This window comes from Ambystoma mexicanum, chromosome 3q (assembly GCF_040938575.1).
Source record: "Ambystoma mexicanum isolate Mex_15411 chromosome 3q, UKY_AmexF1_1, whole genome shotgun sequence".
Taxonomy (NCBI): domain Eukaryota; kingdom Metazoa; phylum Chordata; class Amphibia; order Caudata; family Ambystomatidae; genus Ambystoma; species Ambystoma mexicanum.
The window spans coordinates 577138922-577156866 of NC_090926.1; the positions used below are offsets into that span (position 1 = coordinate 577138922).

General features: G+C 47.2%; 1 protein-coding gene across 13 annotated transcripts in view; it reads left to right on the forward strand.

Moving 5' to 3' along the window:
* The window catches only part of RBFOX2 (RNA binding fox-1 homolog 2), a 1085372-nt gene that overhangs the window by 777868 nt on the left and 289559 nt on the right, over nucleotides 1–17945 (forward strand). For all 13 annotated transcript variants that reach the window (XM_069654361.1, XM_069654368.1, XM_069654359.1 and 10 more), the window contains one exon: nucleotides 4652–4834. In XM_069654361.1, the coding sequence (XP_069510462.1) occupies nucleotides 4652–4834 (183 nt within the window). The remainder of the gene's footprint in view (nucleotides 1–4651; nucleotides 4835–17945) is intronic.

Genomic DNA, 17945 nt, shown 5'->3' on the forward strand with positions numbered 1-17945 from the left:
GGAAGGTAGCCTCCACTTCCGCTTACCAAGCGAGAATCGCCAACGCCACCACTCTGCTGGCAAGCTAGAACTGCCACCAGTGGGAGCAGGTAGCTGCTCTCATGGACTCCGCACCCGAACCATTAAAGGGTCAGCTGGCCCAGATCGCGTTGGAGGGTAGAGCCGTGTCAGGTTGTATCCTCAAGACAACCTTTGACGCTGCAGATAATGCAGGCCGGCTCATAGCAGAGAGCACTGTCATTAAGAGGCACGCCTGGCTGAGACAATCTGGGTTTAAACCCGAGCCACTGGCAACCCTTATTGACATGCCGGTTGAACCTAATGTCCTGTTTGGCAAAGCGGTAGAGGACGCATTAAAAACTGCCAAAGACGAATACGATACTCTAAAGTGCCTGGGACAATTAACGAATAAGCCCACAAATCAAAGAGGGAATGGTAGTTTTCATCGCTCACGCAGACAATTCCCAGAGGGGCTCCAGCTATTCGCAGGGACAGGGTACATCATGGGGTGGCAACCAGCAGACTACCCAGAGTTACGGCAGAGGTAACAAGAGGGCCTGTGGTAAAGGCAGCCCCGGCAGAGGCGGCGGTACGCCTCCCGCAAAGCAGTGATGTTCCGCTCAGGGTCCCTTCCCATGCATCCCCAGTAGGAGGGCGCATTTCCAACTTCACCCAAGCATGGAAGGGATCACATCGGACAGATGGGTGCTGTCTACGGTGTCCGCAGGATACTGCATCGAACTGCTAGAGCGCCCCCACAGCCACCCTCCACGTCAAAGAATGCATTCACTGGACCACCAGAAGATCCTCCTCGAGGACATCGTCAATCTTCTCGCAAAGGACGGGATAGAACTCGTCCCGGGCAACCAGGTACACAAGGGAATCTATTCAACTTACTTCCTTGTGCCAAAAAAAGAATTGACAATCCGCCCAGTATTAGACTTACGCCCTGCAAACAAGTATGTCAAGCCCCAAAAATTTTGCATGACTACTCTCCAAGAAGTAAACCCCCTCCTAAAAAGGGGGGATTACTTGGCAACATTGGACATGAAATATGCCTATTTTCATATTTCCATGTTCCCAGCTCACAGAAGATTCTTGCGCTTCAAGGTGGACAGTCAGCACTACCAGTTCAAGATGCTGCCTCGGCTCCAAGGGTATTCACCAAGGTACTGACGGTGGTGGCAGCACACCTACGCAGGGAGGCAATCCCAGTTTACCCTTACCTGGACGAAGGGCTCATCACGGGAGAAACCCCGGTAATTTGCAGATCCAACATCCAAAGAACGATCAACCTCCTTTTCTAATTGGGTTTCTCTATCGACGAGAAAAGAAATCAAGCCTGGTGCCAAGCACCTCCAAAAAGTTCCTAGGAGCTGTCCTACACACTTAAGAGGGGTTGGCCTTTCCATCAGAGGAAAGAATTCGGAATATACTGCTGCAAATTCCTCTGTCCGGTCGCCAGATAAAGGTGCGCAAAGGCATGATGGTGTCATGTATTTACCTTGTACCCCACGCGTGCCTGCGCATGCGACCCATGCAAGAATGGTTGGCGAAACAGTGGTCTCAGGCAACTGGTCGGTGTACATGTGTTGCAAAACGACCACTAGATCGTCCCAAAGTCTTCACTCGTGGACAAGAGAACCTGTCAAAAGGGAAACCCTTTTACGATCTGGAGATGCAAGCTGTAGTCACTACAGACTCGTCCCTGTCGGGGTGGGGAGCACACATTCTTCACCACACAGCTCAGGGTCTCTGGTCTTACACAGTGGCCAAGAATCATATCAATCTGCTAGAGCTTCTGTTGAACCTGTTGGTACATATCTTAACAGACATTACAACAGCAATGTTTTACATACAGGGAGGGACTTGTTCGCCAAATCTGTCCAGGCTTGCCCGGAAAATTTGGACATGGGCAATCAGACGGAACATTTTCCTGTCATCTCAACATGTTCCAGGGGATCTCAATTCACTAGCAGACGCTTTGAGCAGAGGTCCCCTCCCAGAAGAACACAAATGGTGTCTACACAGAGAAATCGTAGAAGATCTCTTCTCAGTGGGGTTTCCCCACTATAGAACTATTCGCCACAAGCGAAAACAGACAATGCCCAGGATTTGCATCCAGGTTCCCCCAACCAGACTCCAGGGGGAACACCCTGTGGATGAACTGGTCAGGGATGTTTGCGTACGCTTTTCCACCAACTCCTCTTATGAGGAATGTGGTCAACAAGATGCACAGGGAATCGATGACACTCCTCCTAGTTGCTCCCATGTGGGCGAGACAACCGTGGTCCCCACACCTGTGCAGACTAGCAGCATGCAAACCCATCAATGAACTTGGCAGCATGGCTCCTGAAGTCAGAGTTTGGACATCTCAACTTACCACAGAGGTGCATGGACATCCTAAAAGAATCTAACCTCATGGGTCCACCCTTTGAGCCCATGCATAAAGCCAGTCTCAAACACCTGACCTATGAGACTGCCGTCTTAGTAGCCATTACATCCATAAAAAGGGCCAGTGAAATTCAGGCTCTGTCGGTGCAGGATCCTTTCTTTACTGTTCATAAGGATAAACTGGTTCTACGTACACACCCTAGGTTCTCACCCAAGTTCTTTTCTAAATTCCACGTTAACCAGTCCATTGAGCTTCCGGCCTTCTTCCAAGAACCCAAAAGCTCTGGTTTAGGTGAAACTACACAAGCTAGATGTGCGAAGAGCGGTCCTCTACTATGTAGACAAGACTAGGCCACTAAGAACAACAGACCAACTGTTTGTCTCCGTAGTTACAGGCAGAGAAGGAGATCGCGTCACTAAAGGTGCCATCTCCAAATGATTATAAATTGTATCCAGCTATGTTACTCCCTTTCTGAAAAAACTCTGCCTTTTACACCAAGAGCCCACTCTACAAGAGGCATTGGGGCCACTCTGGCTTTCATTGCAAATGTACCCCTTGACACCATTTCCAAAGCAGCTACATGGAGCTCTATTCACACTTTTACTCAGCACTACTGCATTGACACTCATTCCAAGACAGATACTCAAGCAGTACAAGCGGTTTTAAGACACCTGTTCGCTCATAACCCTTCTCACATGCCACCTCCTTCTAGCACTGCTCGTTAATCTATGCACAGCATGTGATCTAAGCAGATTCCACAAGCCTCAGAAGGGATACATTACTCACCGTAATCGTATTTCTGATGCTTGTATCTGCTTTGATTCACATGCGCCCGCCCTTCCTCCCTTCTGAGAGAAGGCGCATGGAGGCTTGTAGTCTTATCTATCTGCTTGGATAATCTGTACTCGCGCTACACCTCATGCTACCTCATGTCAGAAAAAATACAATCTGAGGGTCCTAAACGCGTGCGGGATCATGGGTAAAAACAAACTGTAATACTCTGCAGCTTCCACTAGATGTCGGCCTATGCACAGCATGTGAATCTAAGCAGATACAAGCATCAGAAATACGATCACGGTGAGTAATGTATCCCATCTAAAATGAGGAATACGTGGGAATAACGTCCAATCGAAAGAACGTTACAGTTGGTAAGTAACTTGTTCATCTATTGCATACTCCAACTTAGGATAAATGGTACCATTATAGAATGAACCATCAGCTGATGGCCAAAGGGTTAGTGTGTGCCAGTGACTGAAACTGATGCAGAAATATGGGAAATTGATTAATACTGCATGTGTTTATTTGAAGAGTCCATCTTTTGTGCCGCACACTAATGCTCGATACAATTGCACAGCAGCTGTAGTGGGTTTGCAAAAGTGGCAACAGGTTGCAACCTAGTCCAAGCTCAATAATATACACTGCTGAAAATGTATTAGCAGGGCCATTCATGGATATAAATGAGCTGGAAGTCGACTGCCTTTGGGAAAACTATACTTGCAGGAATACTATGAACCGGAGTTTGTCATTTTCATGCTCAGTTTGGTCGGTGCCACCTAGATTTCAGTGGGCGGCTGTATCCAGCTTGTCTTTGTGGTCCATGCCATATCTGGCCTCAGCTCCCAATCGTCATCTTCAGCATCTCCCACTCATCCCAGCATCCGAAGTCCTCTTTTATGGACAGTGTGCAGCCTGCTTCTCCTCAGTCCACTTAGCGAACAGGCTTGAAGGGCAGACTACCAGAGATGGACAGACTTCCAGAGATGGACTTCGGGGTAATTGGGATTTACCCGGTAAACCACTGTCACCTAGAGGGCAATGATAGCAGGTCTAATTAATGCATACCAACATTTAAGAAGGGACACTCGACCACAAGGGTGACTAAGTTGAAAATGGTAGTGTTCTCCTGAAAAAAACCACTCAAAAATGCTAGTGGTCTAGTGGCTTTTGCAAGGGCTGCTTGAGGGGAAGTTTATTCTTCTGGCAAAGCTGAAGGTAGTTCACCTCTCTGCCCATTTACACTTTGTTTGGCATGGTACAATTAGAACGTTTCAAGGTCTGACTTTGTGTTCAAGCACCAACAAAAAAATACACAATACATTCCAGGACAAAATGCAGTGCAAGCAACAACGGACGTTTAGTAAATGCTCCCCATGGCTTTTAAAAATTAGATTTTTCAACATTTTGTATTTGAACAAGATGTTACTGATCTGTTATTGTACTGTGCCTTATTTCATAACCACTGCTTTCTCCCAACAGGGTAATCAGGAGCAAACTTCCACTCCTGAAGCAATGGTGCAGCCGTTTGCCGCAATACCCTTCCCTCCACCACCCCAGAATGGGCTTAATGCAGAGTATGCTGTCCAAGCCCCTCAGAGCACAGACTACACCACACAAACTGGAGAACACAGTTTGGTTCTGTATGGCAGTGAACAGACCACAGTGAGTACAGCATGCTACACCCACTGGTGTTCTGATAGGTGTCTTTTGGAAGGGGATGGGGGTGCAAAGTGTCTGGGATAGGAGAAGACATTCCAGTTGACGTGCAGCCAGACCTCTGATAGGACTGAGATTGGACTGCCTTTAGAAACGGTTACATGTCTTGCTAACTAATCATTTTATAACGAATGCACATATAATGCAACAAAACAGAACGTCTTTTTTTGTTCGGGTGGGGGGCTGGCTGTTCCCCACAAGATTTTATCCTTTACCCCCACATACATTTTCATTATATAGTTTTCATTATATATTCGTTCTATATAAAATGACTGTTCTAAAGACTGTATACCTTTTTAGAAAGCTGCTTAGAACTAGTTGTAGCATCCTGTGCCAGGCTTCTAGGGATGGCCCATTGACAGGAGCTGTGCACGAGAGTTAAGGAACGAGTTGGTATGGCTGGCGACAAGGTTTTTGGTGCACTGACTGGTTGACCAGACCTCTACATGGAGATGCATCCTCTGAGGATGGGGGAAATGGAATGTCTTGGACTGGGAGAAGACCTGGCATGAGGACATGGCATTGTATGTGTGCTGGAACTCTTTGGGTTGGTGGGGAAATGTAGAGCCAATATTTATAGGAAGGGGCAAAGGTTTAATGTAGCACCAAGCAGCTGGATATTGTGCTTCCTAACGGGGTAATGGGGAGTTAGTTTGTTTTATTATTTGCTTCTATAGCACCTCATGTCAAGGCGCTTATGAAATGGTACGATATAAAGACATTCTAGTAATCCTTGTACTGGATCCAACAGAAGAGAAAACGAGAATACCAAACAGAAAGGGAAATTATTTTAGAACACAAGTGAAGGTGACTACTGCCGCCCCAAGAGGAAAAGAACATTAATAGGGAGCAGGGAGCAAGTTCTAAAAAAATAATTCTTGCAAAAGCATATGAACTAGTTCAAGCATGGCGTCTGGGGTTTCTTCTTGTGTTCCGATCTAATGTGCTATAATCAAAGGGTTCAGTCTTTGGCGTAGTCTTGTGTTCACTGATACGTCTTTTGAACAAATTCAATTTATGGATTATTTACTGACGAGACAAATGAATGTACAGGTTATCTTTAAAACACATTGCAAAGATTGTTGTCCCACATTTTGCAAATAAGTTTATTTAGAAGCTGTATGTGCAGATGAGTCCTTGAACCATCTGCCTTTTGGTCATAGGAATTCTAATGCCACCTAATGGGGCGCATATTTGTAGGTTTAACTTGCCTTTTTGCAGTCCGTCTGCACGTTTTCCTGAGCAAAATAATGCCTTTAAGAATGGAGTAGTAGTCCTTATTTTGATAAACTGCTGTTTGAACTAGGCGGCCAAGCAAAGCTAGTCCATCATTCTGAGCTGGATTCCATTTCACCATGTTGGTCTTGAATCTTGATGGTGCAGGAGGTCTAACCGTTTCTCAGGTATTCTGTTTCCTAATGACTTGAACTGCACCCTGGGCAAATGTATTAGGCTGCAGCTCTCAGGCAGAGTTCTTGTAAACATATGCTTTTGTCCTTCCTTTTTTCAAGTACTCATCAGTGACGTGAATACTGTTTTGTCTCCTTAAACTCTGAGACTCGGTGTCATTAAAGGTTACACACCCCTAGCTCGTGTGCCCTGTTTTTTAACAAACGGAGGCCACCAGTAGGGGCCCACGTGCACTATACAAAAACACTTCCATTACATTGTTCTGTATTTCCTGCACAAGCCTTTTATGAATCGCTGGAGTTCAGCTTTGATATACTCCTGTTTTAAGCCTACGGCACATTACCTATGGAAAAATAAAGTACAGTGTACTTTAGCCAGCTGTTCATGATAAAAGTGAATGTAATATAGATATGGCCATGGATCTGCCCACCTGAGAAACCAAGGGCTTTAATGGCCATGACTATATAAGACTTTTCTCACTCAAATGTCTGAATCTACAGTTTGCCTGAGAAGAAGCTTGATTAAGACTAAGTAGGTTGCTGCCAGAAAGTGTTAATGAATGCAACTCTGTATAACTATTTGGGTGTCTACTAGATCTCGTTCACGCCCCTGTTAAGAGCATAGCTTTCCCTCTGCCCACATTACCACAAAAGGCAAAGTAGGTCTATGTCAACTGTGCCTGCTTTACCTTTCATTGTGTTGGCTCATGGTTTGTTGGAGTGCGAGGGCCGAGTGGACATTTTAGCCTCTACTCATCCTTGTACTCCTGCAGGGCAGAATCCAGCTAGTCACAATGCCTTGATGTCCCTGTGCCTTAAATTATAAATGTGTTAAACCATCAATGAAGGCAATCCTAAACAAGTATATATATTTTTTTAGACCCCACATCATACGTTTACATGTGGTCTTTGAGACTTGTAAGGCAGTGTAAGGTTCTTTTAGAACCTTGCCGTGTCCAGAACAGAGCACCTTGTGCGATACGTTGGCTAGCAGTTACTGGCAGGCCTATGACCAATTAGTCTGTAGATGCTGCCTTCAGGCGGGGGGGACCCTGTGGGGAGAAGAATGACTTTGTGTGACACACAGAGAAGCATCAAGAGTAAGGGGTCTCGGTAGTGTTTCTGCATTCTGGCTGGAGAAGGAATAGTGGTAAGTATGCCCAGGGGTACAGGCTGACTGGTCCCATAATTTACTATCGAAGGGATTGTGTCCTCCGACGTATTCCTCATCTTAGATATATCCTTCCAGCTCTGCTGGCCTCGGAAAATTTTTTCTCTAGAGGGCGCTGCGCGTCGACGTCCCTCGAGTCGATGTCCCTCGACAGCCGCCGTATCGACGCTCGACGTCATCCTGCCTATAAAGGCTGCGCGCAGCGTCTGTTGCTCAGTTCCGTTTTGTAGCCCACAGTATTACTGTCTGGACTAGACTAATCACCCTGAAGGAGCGTAAGCTGCAACAACAAGGGAAGTAGAACTGCGGGGATGGATGGGAGGGTCGATGAGGAATACGTCGGAGGAACATCCCGTCGAAAGAACGTTACAAGGTAAGAAGTAACTTGTTCTTCGAAGGGATTGTGTCCTCCGACGTATTCTAGGCTCCCATAGCAGTATTCTATATTCGGAGGAGGGAGTACTGACTTCACGCTGTCTTCTATTGATGAATAGAAGGCAGTACAGCCCTTCCAAACCTTGCTCAGTTCCGTTTTTCCGCGCTTACTCGGTGCCTCGGAATACCGTTGCTCAGTTCTTAGTCAGATTAATCCTATTTTCCTCGAGTTATTCGATCCGTACTCGATGGCTTCCTCGTCGGAACCGACAACTCCTCGATCCGGCTTGAAAAAATGTCGATTGTGGGAAAAAGATGTCGTTGACCGATCCTCACAGAAATTGTCTGTGGTGCTTGGGAGCTGAACACCATTGTTCGGAATGCGAGGACTGTATGTCCATGACAGCTAAGGCCCTGAAGGAGCGTAGGGGGAAGCTGGAGAAAGGTAAGACTTTTAAAGCTTCTTCTTCGTCGACGAAGTCGAGACATTCGTCTCCTTGTCACCATTCGCGCTCCAGGTCTCGGAGTGGGTCTCATCACTCCTCGAGATCGAAGATCCCCTTCTCCGTCTTCCTCTTCCTCTGTTTCGCCAAAAAGAATCCCTTGCCCCACGAAACATAGTTCCCGGGCAGAATGGGAGGAATTCCGAAAAAATATGATGAGCGTCTTCGAGAAAGCGGCCTCGACCCCCTCGAAGACTGCCGAGAGCGATGCTCTGGTCGAAAGACCCGAAGGTCAAAAACGCCGCGAGTCGCAGTACCCGGCGAAAGAAACCTCTCGAGCGCGTCTCGAACCCTCGAGCAGGACTATGACCTCCAAACCTTCCTCGAAGGTTCTGTCGACATCGAGGTCGATGTCTTCGACGCCGTTGTCGAAGGTACCTTCGACACACGGGTCGGTAGACTCGACGCCGGCCTCGACGCCAAGAAAAGTCACGGTGACCACACATCCAGTGACTATCCCCAGGCCCTCGGCGTCGATATTGTCGAGTAGAATTCCAATTCTGTCGAGGTCCTCGAGGCCTCCACCTCTGTTTTCGACGCCACGCTCGAAGCCGACATCGACGTTTTCGAGGCCAATAATGACAAGTTCGGCACCCCCTGCCTTGGAAATGGGATTTACTCCCTTTATGAGTTCAGAACAATTGAGAACTATACCCTCAATTTTAGAAGAGGGTGATTTGTCTGAACAAGACACTTTTGAGTTACAGGGACCTGTAACCCCAGTTGGAGAGGAATTTTCCTCTGAAGAGCGCAGATTAAAGGATCTTCATGATTCTTTACATGAGGCAAGTGGGTTAGACACTTCCCCTGAGGTGGATTTTGCTAAGCCAGACCCGGGGGAGCATGCTGAAACCCCCTACAGAGCCTTAATGGCCAGGATTACAGAGTTCATGGGGTGGTCTGCACCTTCACAATCTTTCCAGCAAGATGACCGCACGGATATTCTCGACAAAGGCCCACAAGAGGATCCTGTGGTGCCCTTTCATAAAGCTCTTCAGAGAAAGATCATGACAAACTGGCAAACCCCAGATGTAATACCAGCAGTAAATAAAAAACTGTCTGCAAAGTACAGGCTATCTTCCACAGACCCAGAGTTTTTGTCTAAACATCCATCCCCAGAAAGTCTGGTGGTACAAGCAGCATCCTCTACCGATGTCAAGACGGCTTATCCTACAGTCCCACAGGACAGGGACGATAAAAAATATGATGCTATGGCAAAGAAAGTCTTTTCAGCATGTTAGCATGGAATTAAAGTCTGTTAATGCTACTTGCACCCTTGCTAGGTTCAGCCATACACTTTGAGAGTGTGCTTCTACAGCGGCTGACTGCATCCCGGAGGGAGAAGAAAGGGATGCGTTCCTGAATATTATACAGGATGGTAAAGACGCTATGTGCGAATCCCTCCAGACGGGCATTGATTCGGCTGACAGTATCAGCAGAGCAATGGCGGCAAGTACATCAACCAGGAGATTCGCTTGGTTGAGAAAGTCGGGTTTTGCCCCAGATGTGCAAGCCAGGCTCTTGAACATGCCATTCGATGGCTCTTCTTTGTTCGGGAAAAAGGCGGATGACAGTTTAGAGAAACTGCAAACTTCAAAAGCTGCAGCAAAATCCCTAGGAGCTGCAATCCGTCAGACTCCTTTTCGTCCCACAGGAACCTCTGCGAGGGGCAAGTCCTTTCGCTTCTACTCCGCATTCGGAAGAGGTAGAGGACGACCGGCTCAAAGGGGTCAAAGAAGAACTACCCGAGGTGGACGGGGTAGATATTCTAAAGCCGCAGCAACAGCAGGTGCCTCTTTACAATCGGCATCTGCATCAGCCGCCCCAAAACCACTCTGAGAACTCCCCTCACAGGACACCTGTAAGAGGCAGGTTGACTCAACATCTGACGGTATGGCAGGCTATCACGTCAGATGCTTGGGCATTGGAAACAGTCGCCCAAGGTTACTGCCTGCCTTTCCTACGTATACCTCAGTCATCCACCGGGGATCAGCTCTCAGAAAGCTCCAGATCCGCTCCTCTTGCAGGAAATTTTGGACCTGCTAGAGAAAGGTGCCATAGAACCGGTACCTGTAGCGGAGAGGGACAAGGGCTGGTACTCCCCTTACTTTCTCATTCCGAAGAAAGACGGAGGACTGAGACCCATCTTGGACTTGCGAGAATTGAACAAATTCCTCAGAAAAGACAAATTCAAGATGGTCACTCTTTCTCAGATCCTCCAGGACCTTCAGTTTCAGGACTGGTTGGTATCTCTGGACCTTCAGGACGCTTATTTCCATGTGCCTATCCATCTCAAACACAGGAAATACCTGAGGTTCGCAATTGGCAACTCTCACTATCAATTTCGAGTACTGCCATTTGGGCTGACCTCCGCCCCGAGGGTCTTCACCAAGTTAATGTCGGTAGTGGCTGCAAGTCTAAGGAGGGAAGGGATTCACGTCTACCCCTACCTGGACGATTGGCTGATCAGGGCTGTTTCTCCGGAGCAAGCTCAGATCCAGCTAAATCACGTGTGCCATTTCCTTCACAGACTGGGCTTCTCCCTCAATTTAAAGAAGTCACAAATGATACCATCGCAGAGACTCCAGTTCATAGGAGCAATCCTGGATACTTCCCTGGGAAAAGCCTCGCAACCAGAGGTGAGGGCTCAAGATATTCTACAGATGGTTACCAAGTTCCAGCATGCCCAGCCTTCGACTTTTTGAGGTTGCTAGGCCTCATGGCATCCTGCATTTTCCTTGTGCCAGAGGCTCGCCTGAGAATGAGATCCCTCCAGTGGGCACTGAGGACTCAGTGGTCACAATTCTCAGGAAGAATGACAGATCATCTTCAGGTTCCCGGCAGGGTGGCTCGAGACCTTCAGTGGTGGGCCTGTCAGGAGAACATTCTGAAAGGAGAACAGTTTTGGCAACCCTGGCCGGAGATAACAGTAGTCACGGATGCCTCACTTACGGGGTGGGGAGCCCACGCCAACGACTTGACCATCAGCGGTCGTTGGTCTCCATCGGAGTCCAGACTACACATCAACCTGTTAGAGCTGAGAGCCATCAGACTTGCGTTGAAGGCTTTCCTGCCAGCTGTACAAGGGAGGAACGTCCTGATAATGACGGACAACACGGTGGCCATGCATTAGCTCAACAAAAGAGGAGGCGTAGGATCACTACCCCTGTGCAGAGAGGCGATGCAGCTCTGGTTTTGGGCAATCCAAGAAGGAATCTCTCTATCGGCAGTTCACCTAGCCGGAGAGAAGAACTTGACAGCGGACGCTCTGAGCAGGCAGAACACAGTCTCCCACGAGTGGGAGCTAGCTCAGGAAGTCCTTCAAGAGATCTTCGCCCTTTGGGGAACCCCTCAGGTAGATCTGTATGCGACCCGTTCTGCTCAAGGGAATTTCCTCCGAGAGGAGCTCTGGGAGACGCGTTCATAGTGGACTGGGAGTTTCCGCTTCTGTACGCGTTCCCACCGGTCCCTGTCATTCCTCAAATGATCAGGAGGTTGAGAAGATTCTGGCGAACCATGATCCTAATTGCCCCGGATTGGGCCAGTAGAACGTGGTACCCGGACCTTCTAGACTTGTCCATCTGCCCTCCAATTCGACTTCCTCTCAGAGAAAACCTACTCTCACAGAAGGGAGGTCAGGTTCTCCATCCAGACATCAAAACCCTCAACCTTCACGCTTGGCTTCTGAACGGCTGAGGTACAAGGATTGGGACCTCCCTGATGATGATATGGAGGTGTTGCTTTCGGCAAGGAGGCCAGCAACAAAGTCTTTATACCGCTGCCGTTGGAACAGATTTTGCAGCTGGTGTAGAGAACAGAATATCGACCCATTTTCATGTGGTACACCAATGGTTTTGTCCTTCCTACTATATTTGGCAAATTCAGGCCTTCAAGTTGGCACCATTAAGGGCTATCTCGCAGCGCTATCTATCTTTAAGCGTACTGCGGAAGAACCATCCTATTTCAAATTACCCTTGGTAATACAGTTTCTAAAGGGGTTAACCAATGTTTATCCCCCAAGACCATTCCAAGTTCCCCTATGGGATTTAAACTTAGTACTAACTTTCCTGATGGGTACACCTTTCGAACCTCTCCATTCTTGTTCGTTAAGATTCCTTACCCTTAAAACTGTTTTATTAATAGCACTTACATCTGCTAGAAGGGTGAGTGAATTACAAGCTCTTTCTTGTAAACCCCCTCATACAATCTTTCACAAAGACAAAGTTGTCCTGCAAGTGAAGCCTAATTTCCTCCCAAAGGTGGTTTCTGAATTCCATTTCACTCAGAAGATTACCCTACCATCTTTCTATCCTCCTCCTCACCCGGGGAAAGAGGAAGAGAGGTTACACAGACTAGACCCTAGGAGGGTTTTAAGTTTTTACATTAGCAGACTAGCCAGGATAAGACAGGCAGACCAGCTGTTTGTAGGTTACGCAGGTCACAAGCTGGGGTTACCAATAACTAAGCAGACCATTTCCAGATGGATCATTCTAGCCATTCTGGAATGTTATAAACTGGCAGGGAAAGAGCCCCCTCAAAACCTTAGGGCTCATTCGACCAGAGGTATTGCAGCTTCATCGGCCCTCAAAAGAGGCGTGCCGGTTAAAGACATATGTGCGGCCGCTACATGGTCGTCTGTCCATACCTTTACACGATTTTACAATCTGGATTCCTCCTCCAGTCAAGAGACTAGGTTTGGAAGGGCTGTACTGCCTTCTATTCATCAATAGAAGACAGCGTGAAGTCAGTACTCCCTCCTCCGAATATAGAATACTGCTATGGGAGCCTAGAATACGTCGGAGGACACAATCCCTTCGAAGAACAAGTTACTTCTTACCTTGTAACGTTCTTTCGACGGGATGTTCCTCCGACGTATTCCTCATCGACCCTCCCATCCATCCCCGCAGTTCTACTTCCCTTGTTGTTGCAGCTTACGCTCCTTCAGGGTGATTAGTCTAGTCCAGACAGTAATACTGTGGGCTACAAAACGGAACTGAGCAACAGACGCTGCGCGCGGCCTTTATAGGCATAATGACGTCGAGCGTCGATACGGCGGCTGTCGAGGGACATCGACTCGAGGGACGTCGACGCGCAGCGCCCTCTAGAGAAAAAATTTTCCGAGGCCAGCAGAGCTGGAAGGATATATCGAAGATGAGGAATACGTCGGAGGAACATCCCGTCGAAAGAACGTTACAAGGTAAGAAGTAACTTGTTCTTCCTGGCCGTAACTGTGCCTACTTTCTTTTGCTTTCAGTCTGCCTAGCTATTGATGCCTCTCTCGTGCACCTTTTCTCCAAAATCCCACTTTTACAGGATATGTTAAGCACTTTGCAAAGTAAGCCCCTGAGAATGACCTGAGGGAAACAAAGTGGGTTGCGAGCACATCCCTTTTTTTGTCTGAGCTTAGATATCTGGGAGCAGTGGCAACTAAGTTTGTTGGAGGGCTTGGCTGCAGCAACGCAAGGTTTGTGCCCCCTTTGGACGGCCAACAGACTGGCCTTGTTTTATGTGAGCTAGAAAGTCCTGTGATATTTCTATGCTTTTCATTTAGCTGTTTCTCACCGGTCCAGTTGTGTAAATTCCTAATTTGAGGCCCCAGTAACCCAGGCTTCTTACTGCCATGGTTACACTATTGGTTACACTATTGACATTTTCCCCATGTCAGTAACCTTGCCTAGCTATTCGACAGCATGGCTTTGGTATTACTCATTTTGGAGTTTACAGTCATAGCTGTACCTGTGAAATGGTGCCCTATGTGCCCACAGAAGGCCACTTATACGAAGTACTGCATGAATATAATTTGGTTGCCACATGTAGTCATGGAGAGGGTCTGCTTGTGACTGACTGGACCTTACCAGCTTGGAGGCCCTATCCAAGGTGGACTGTCCCTGGCCAACTTGAAGGTATAAATATAACTTCTCAAGCCTTGAGTCAAAGCTTCCGATGTTATAACGATGCCCGGCTCTGGTTGGCCAGCATCCTGTTTTTGGAAGAATGCAATTTTCATATTAGGACCTGGCACACCCATCTCATCAGTCTCATACGTACCAGATGCTTTGCATCAGAAGACCTAAGAGTATAGGAATGAGCTACAGAACTCTATGAATCTCAGGTAAACCTTGTTGACTGTTGGGGAGAATTCTCAGAAATATGCGAATTCCTCTCTGCCCTAGAGACCCCCAGCAACTTTGCTGGATTTTAGGACTTTCATTTTTAACCTTGAGAGAGGGATACCCTTTTACCTACTCATGTATTTTTAATGTGATTTGAACTCTTGTTTCTTTAAGCATGGAGTCCGACAAACTCCATAGGCATCATCTTTACATCGTGTCACACACCACCCTCAGTGCAGTGGCACAGGGAAGTCTTTCAGAGTTCCCAACGGTACCTTCTCTTGGATAAACTATTATTTCCAAGAGCAGTGAAGTGAAAATTAATTTACTTAAATTTGTAACTTTCTAGACCCAGCACACACTATCTTACAAGAAGGTGCTGGAGGGGTTACTTAGTATCCCCTTTGTCTAGTTATGCATGTAACATTTTTGTTACTCTTTCCTCGATGAATGGCTTTTGGCAGTGGTTTACTTTTAACTACAGTGGTGTGCTTTTACCGCGGGCTGCGTTCGCAGCTGCAGTAAAGCATCCAAGAGTGCCATTTTTGTCAAAATGGCCCCAGTCTTCTTTTTTCGCTATTTCTTTGTGGAAATGTCTTTCTTGAGATTTACTCTGCGCGCCAAACCAGGTTTGGTCCCTTTGTTCGTTTTGTCTTTGGCGGGATTCACGAGTGAAGCCCGCCACAGGCTCCAGGCATTCTGGCGGGGGCAGGAAGCGAGGGAGGCGCCCGAAACTCTGTGCTTACTTTCCTAGGAGACATAAATGTACCCTTAGGTGATTGGCCGGCTATCCGGCAAGAACAGCTACCCTGCTGGGTGACTGACAGCTAGGCTGGAATGAATGGGAGAAACCTGCATAAAAGGCAAAGCTTTTTGGCTTGGAAGGCAGTCGACCACTGGAATCCGAAGAAGAACTTGGAAGAGACGCCTGCTGCAACTCCTGGACCGTTGGTTGGTCCGTTGAAGCCCTGCTGCTGTGCTGAAGCTCCATATTTGTTTCGACTAGAGAAGCCCTGCAAGGACTACTTCTCCCCTTGAGTTAGTGGGACCAATTAACTCCAAAGTAAGCCACCTGGACATCCTCTAGAAGCTGGTTTTATTTCCACTGCAAGTGCTGCTGGAAACCGAAGAGCCAGGGAGAGGAACACCAGATCGTGTGTGTTGCTTTTAAGTTGACCAAGAGCTCCAGTAAGATCCTCCAAACTGCTATTTGCTGAGACACGAGGAGCTGAAACTGCAAAGTGCCACTGAATAGAACAAAAAAAAGCAGGGGCGAGGCCTGCACTCAATTCCTGGCCAATATATTACCTGAACAAGTATCCAAAAATAATCAGTGTTAAATCGGTGTCCAAAATATTCACAGGGTTAAATCCCAATAACGTTCACAGGGTTAATTCCCTTCTTGCACTGTTGTAGATACGAAAGCGTTTGGAGGAGTACAATACTCATCAGGGAGGCTGAGTTGCTGTTCAATTCAGGTGAATACAATATAAATGCAGTTGCGGTCTCTAGGAATTATGGTCAATGTAGTGAACCCATTTAAACAATTCAGGTGACCAGTGATAGACTCCCCTCCAACACACACATCATACCCTTAGCAGGGGCAGGGGGAAAACCATGATTGGCTCCTTTTCTGTCGCCGACCGTCCCGTTGCAGTGCAGGAGTCCTCCAGGACCGGAGAGCTGCACAGGAACAGAAGCCAGCTGGAACCGTTTTTCTTCTAACCGCAAAGGTACTGTAAAGTCTAAGAACATACCTCTTGTGGCGTAACCACACTTGTTCACAGTGGAGACTTGTCTTAATTGCATCTGTAGAGTTGCTAACAGCTTCTTTACTTCACAAGCCTAATCAGCTTGTGGCCCTACTTTGATTTCTTCTTTTCTACAGACTTCTAAAACATTGTGCAAGACTTTTACCTAATTGCAAGAATTGCTTCAGCTCACCTTGACTTTTGTCCAATTGACTTTGGCCTGGCCTGGCTCCCTGAATAACTCTTCTTCGCTCTGACCCTTTCTTTAGCCCTCCTTCCAGGAAGGGGTTAACTTACTTTGCATTGGAGGTTACCAAAAGTACTTACCTGCTTCAGAATATTTGTGAGATCTTTTTTTATTCTTATAATCTTTTTCTTTGACATACTCCGTTTGTCCATAAATACAACATTGATATATTAATGTCCACAGTTTCCTAGCTGTTGGTCACATGAGGACGCAGGAAGTGTCTGTGTGCCATCCCAAATGGGTACTTGCTGATTTAGGGATTCTCAGAGTGTGTATTTTGGAGTGTATTTGTGTTATTATATTGCCCCCTTCTGAAGGAGACTTACTCAAGCTGACAATTGTTTAATCAAGAAACCTTGTGTGTAAGAGTTTATTTGAATAGTTGTCACTGTGAATCTCTGTGCAACTTCCCTACAGCTCACACTGACCCCTCTTGAGATGAGCCTGGCTCTCAACCTGTGTAGTACAGACTTATACCAAAGGTTGGGTTCCTATTTCCAGGAGGTAAGGATTGTTGTACTGGTACTGCATACAATCTTGCCTAACGGGGACCTTCTCAAGCAGAACTTAAATTGAGATGCCACCAATTTGGTGCTTGTGAAACTGAGTCTTGTAATGTATGATAGGGTAGCACTGCATTTTACATTTTTCTCTGGCTGGTTTACTAGCATTCTCGAGTGCTAATCCAATCCATCACAAATACTATGTGTGTACTGAATATATGCTTTCGTTCCTCCGAGTAACCTCAAATGGCTTGTTGTAAGCCCTTCACGTGTCATAGCAAAATGTTTCTCTTGGGCGATGACATACAGCCAGTCAGTATTCCTATGGAGTTAAGTTGGTGTGGTAGAAACAGCCACAGCTCTGCCTTGGAGCATAGCTGGTCTGATAGCACAGCGAGTAGAGCGCTCGCTTTGACATCTGTCTGTGCAGAGCCTAGTGATGCAGGTTCGAATCCCGGCAGGGCCAAACTCAGCCTTTCATCCTTCCGAGGTCAAGAAATGAGCACCACACACCATGGGTAATAATAAGCCGCGCTCAGATAGATACCTGGGGGATTGTAGCGCTATATAAATGATTAATTATCATCAAAGTCACAATATCCTTGGCCAGAAAATCAATCAGTCTTTGTATTCAAACATTCTGGAGGGTGCTCACTTTACCCAGATAGAAAACATGAATGTCTGCGTCAGTTTCTTCTACGAGTTGTGCGTGTGGGAGAGGGCCCAGACCTTAAGATCAGACCATATGAAACCATGCCACGCTCTCTCCGATTTTCCCGCCCTAAATACTCCCCTGCTAGTGCCCTACGCTCCTCTCAGACTTGAGCAGGACCTCTTAAAGTTCTGGAAACTGCTCAAAACTCTGCTGTTCTCTCCCCTGCCCCTCTTTCCCTTCCCTGCTAATCACACCGCTGTGACTGGTGGCCTGATGCTCCATAAACCAAACAGGATTCCGGGCCCTTCTCCCCAGTCTACCAGCACCCTT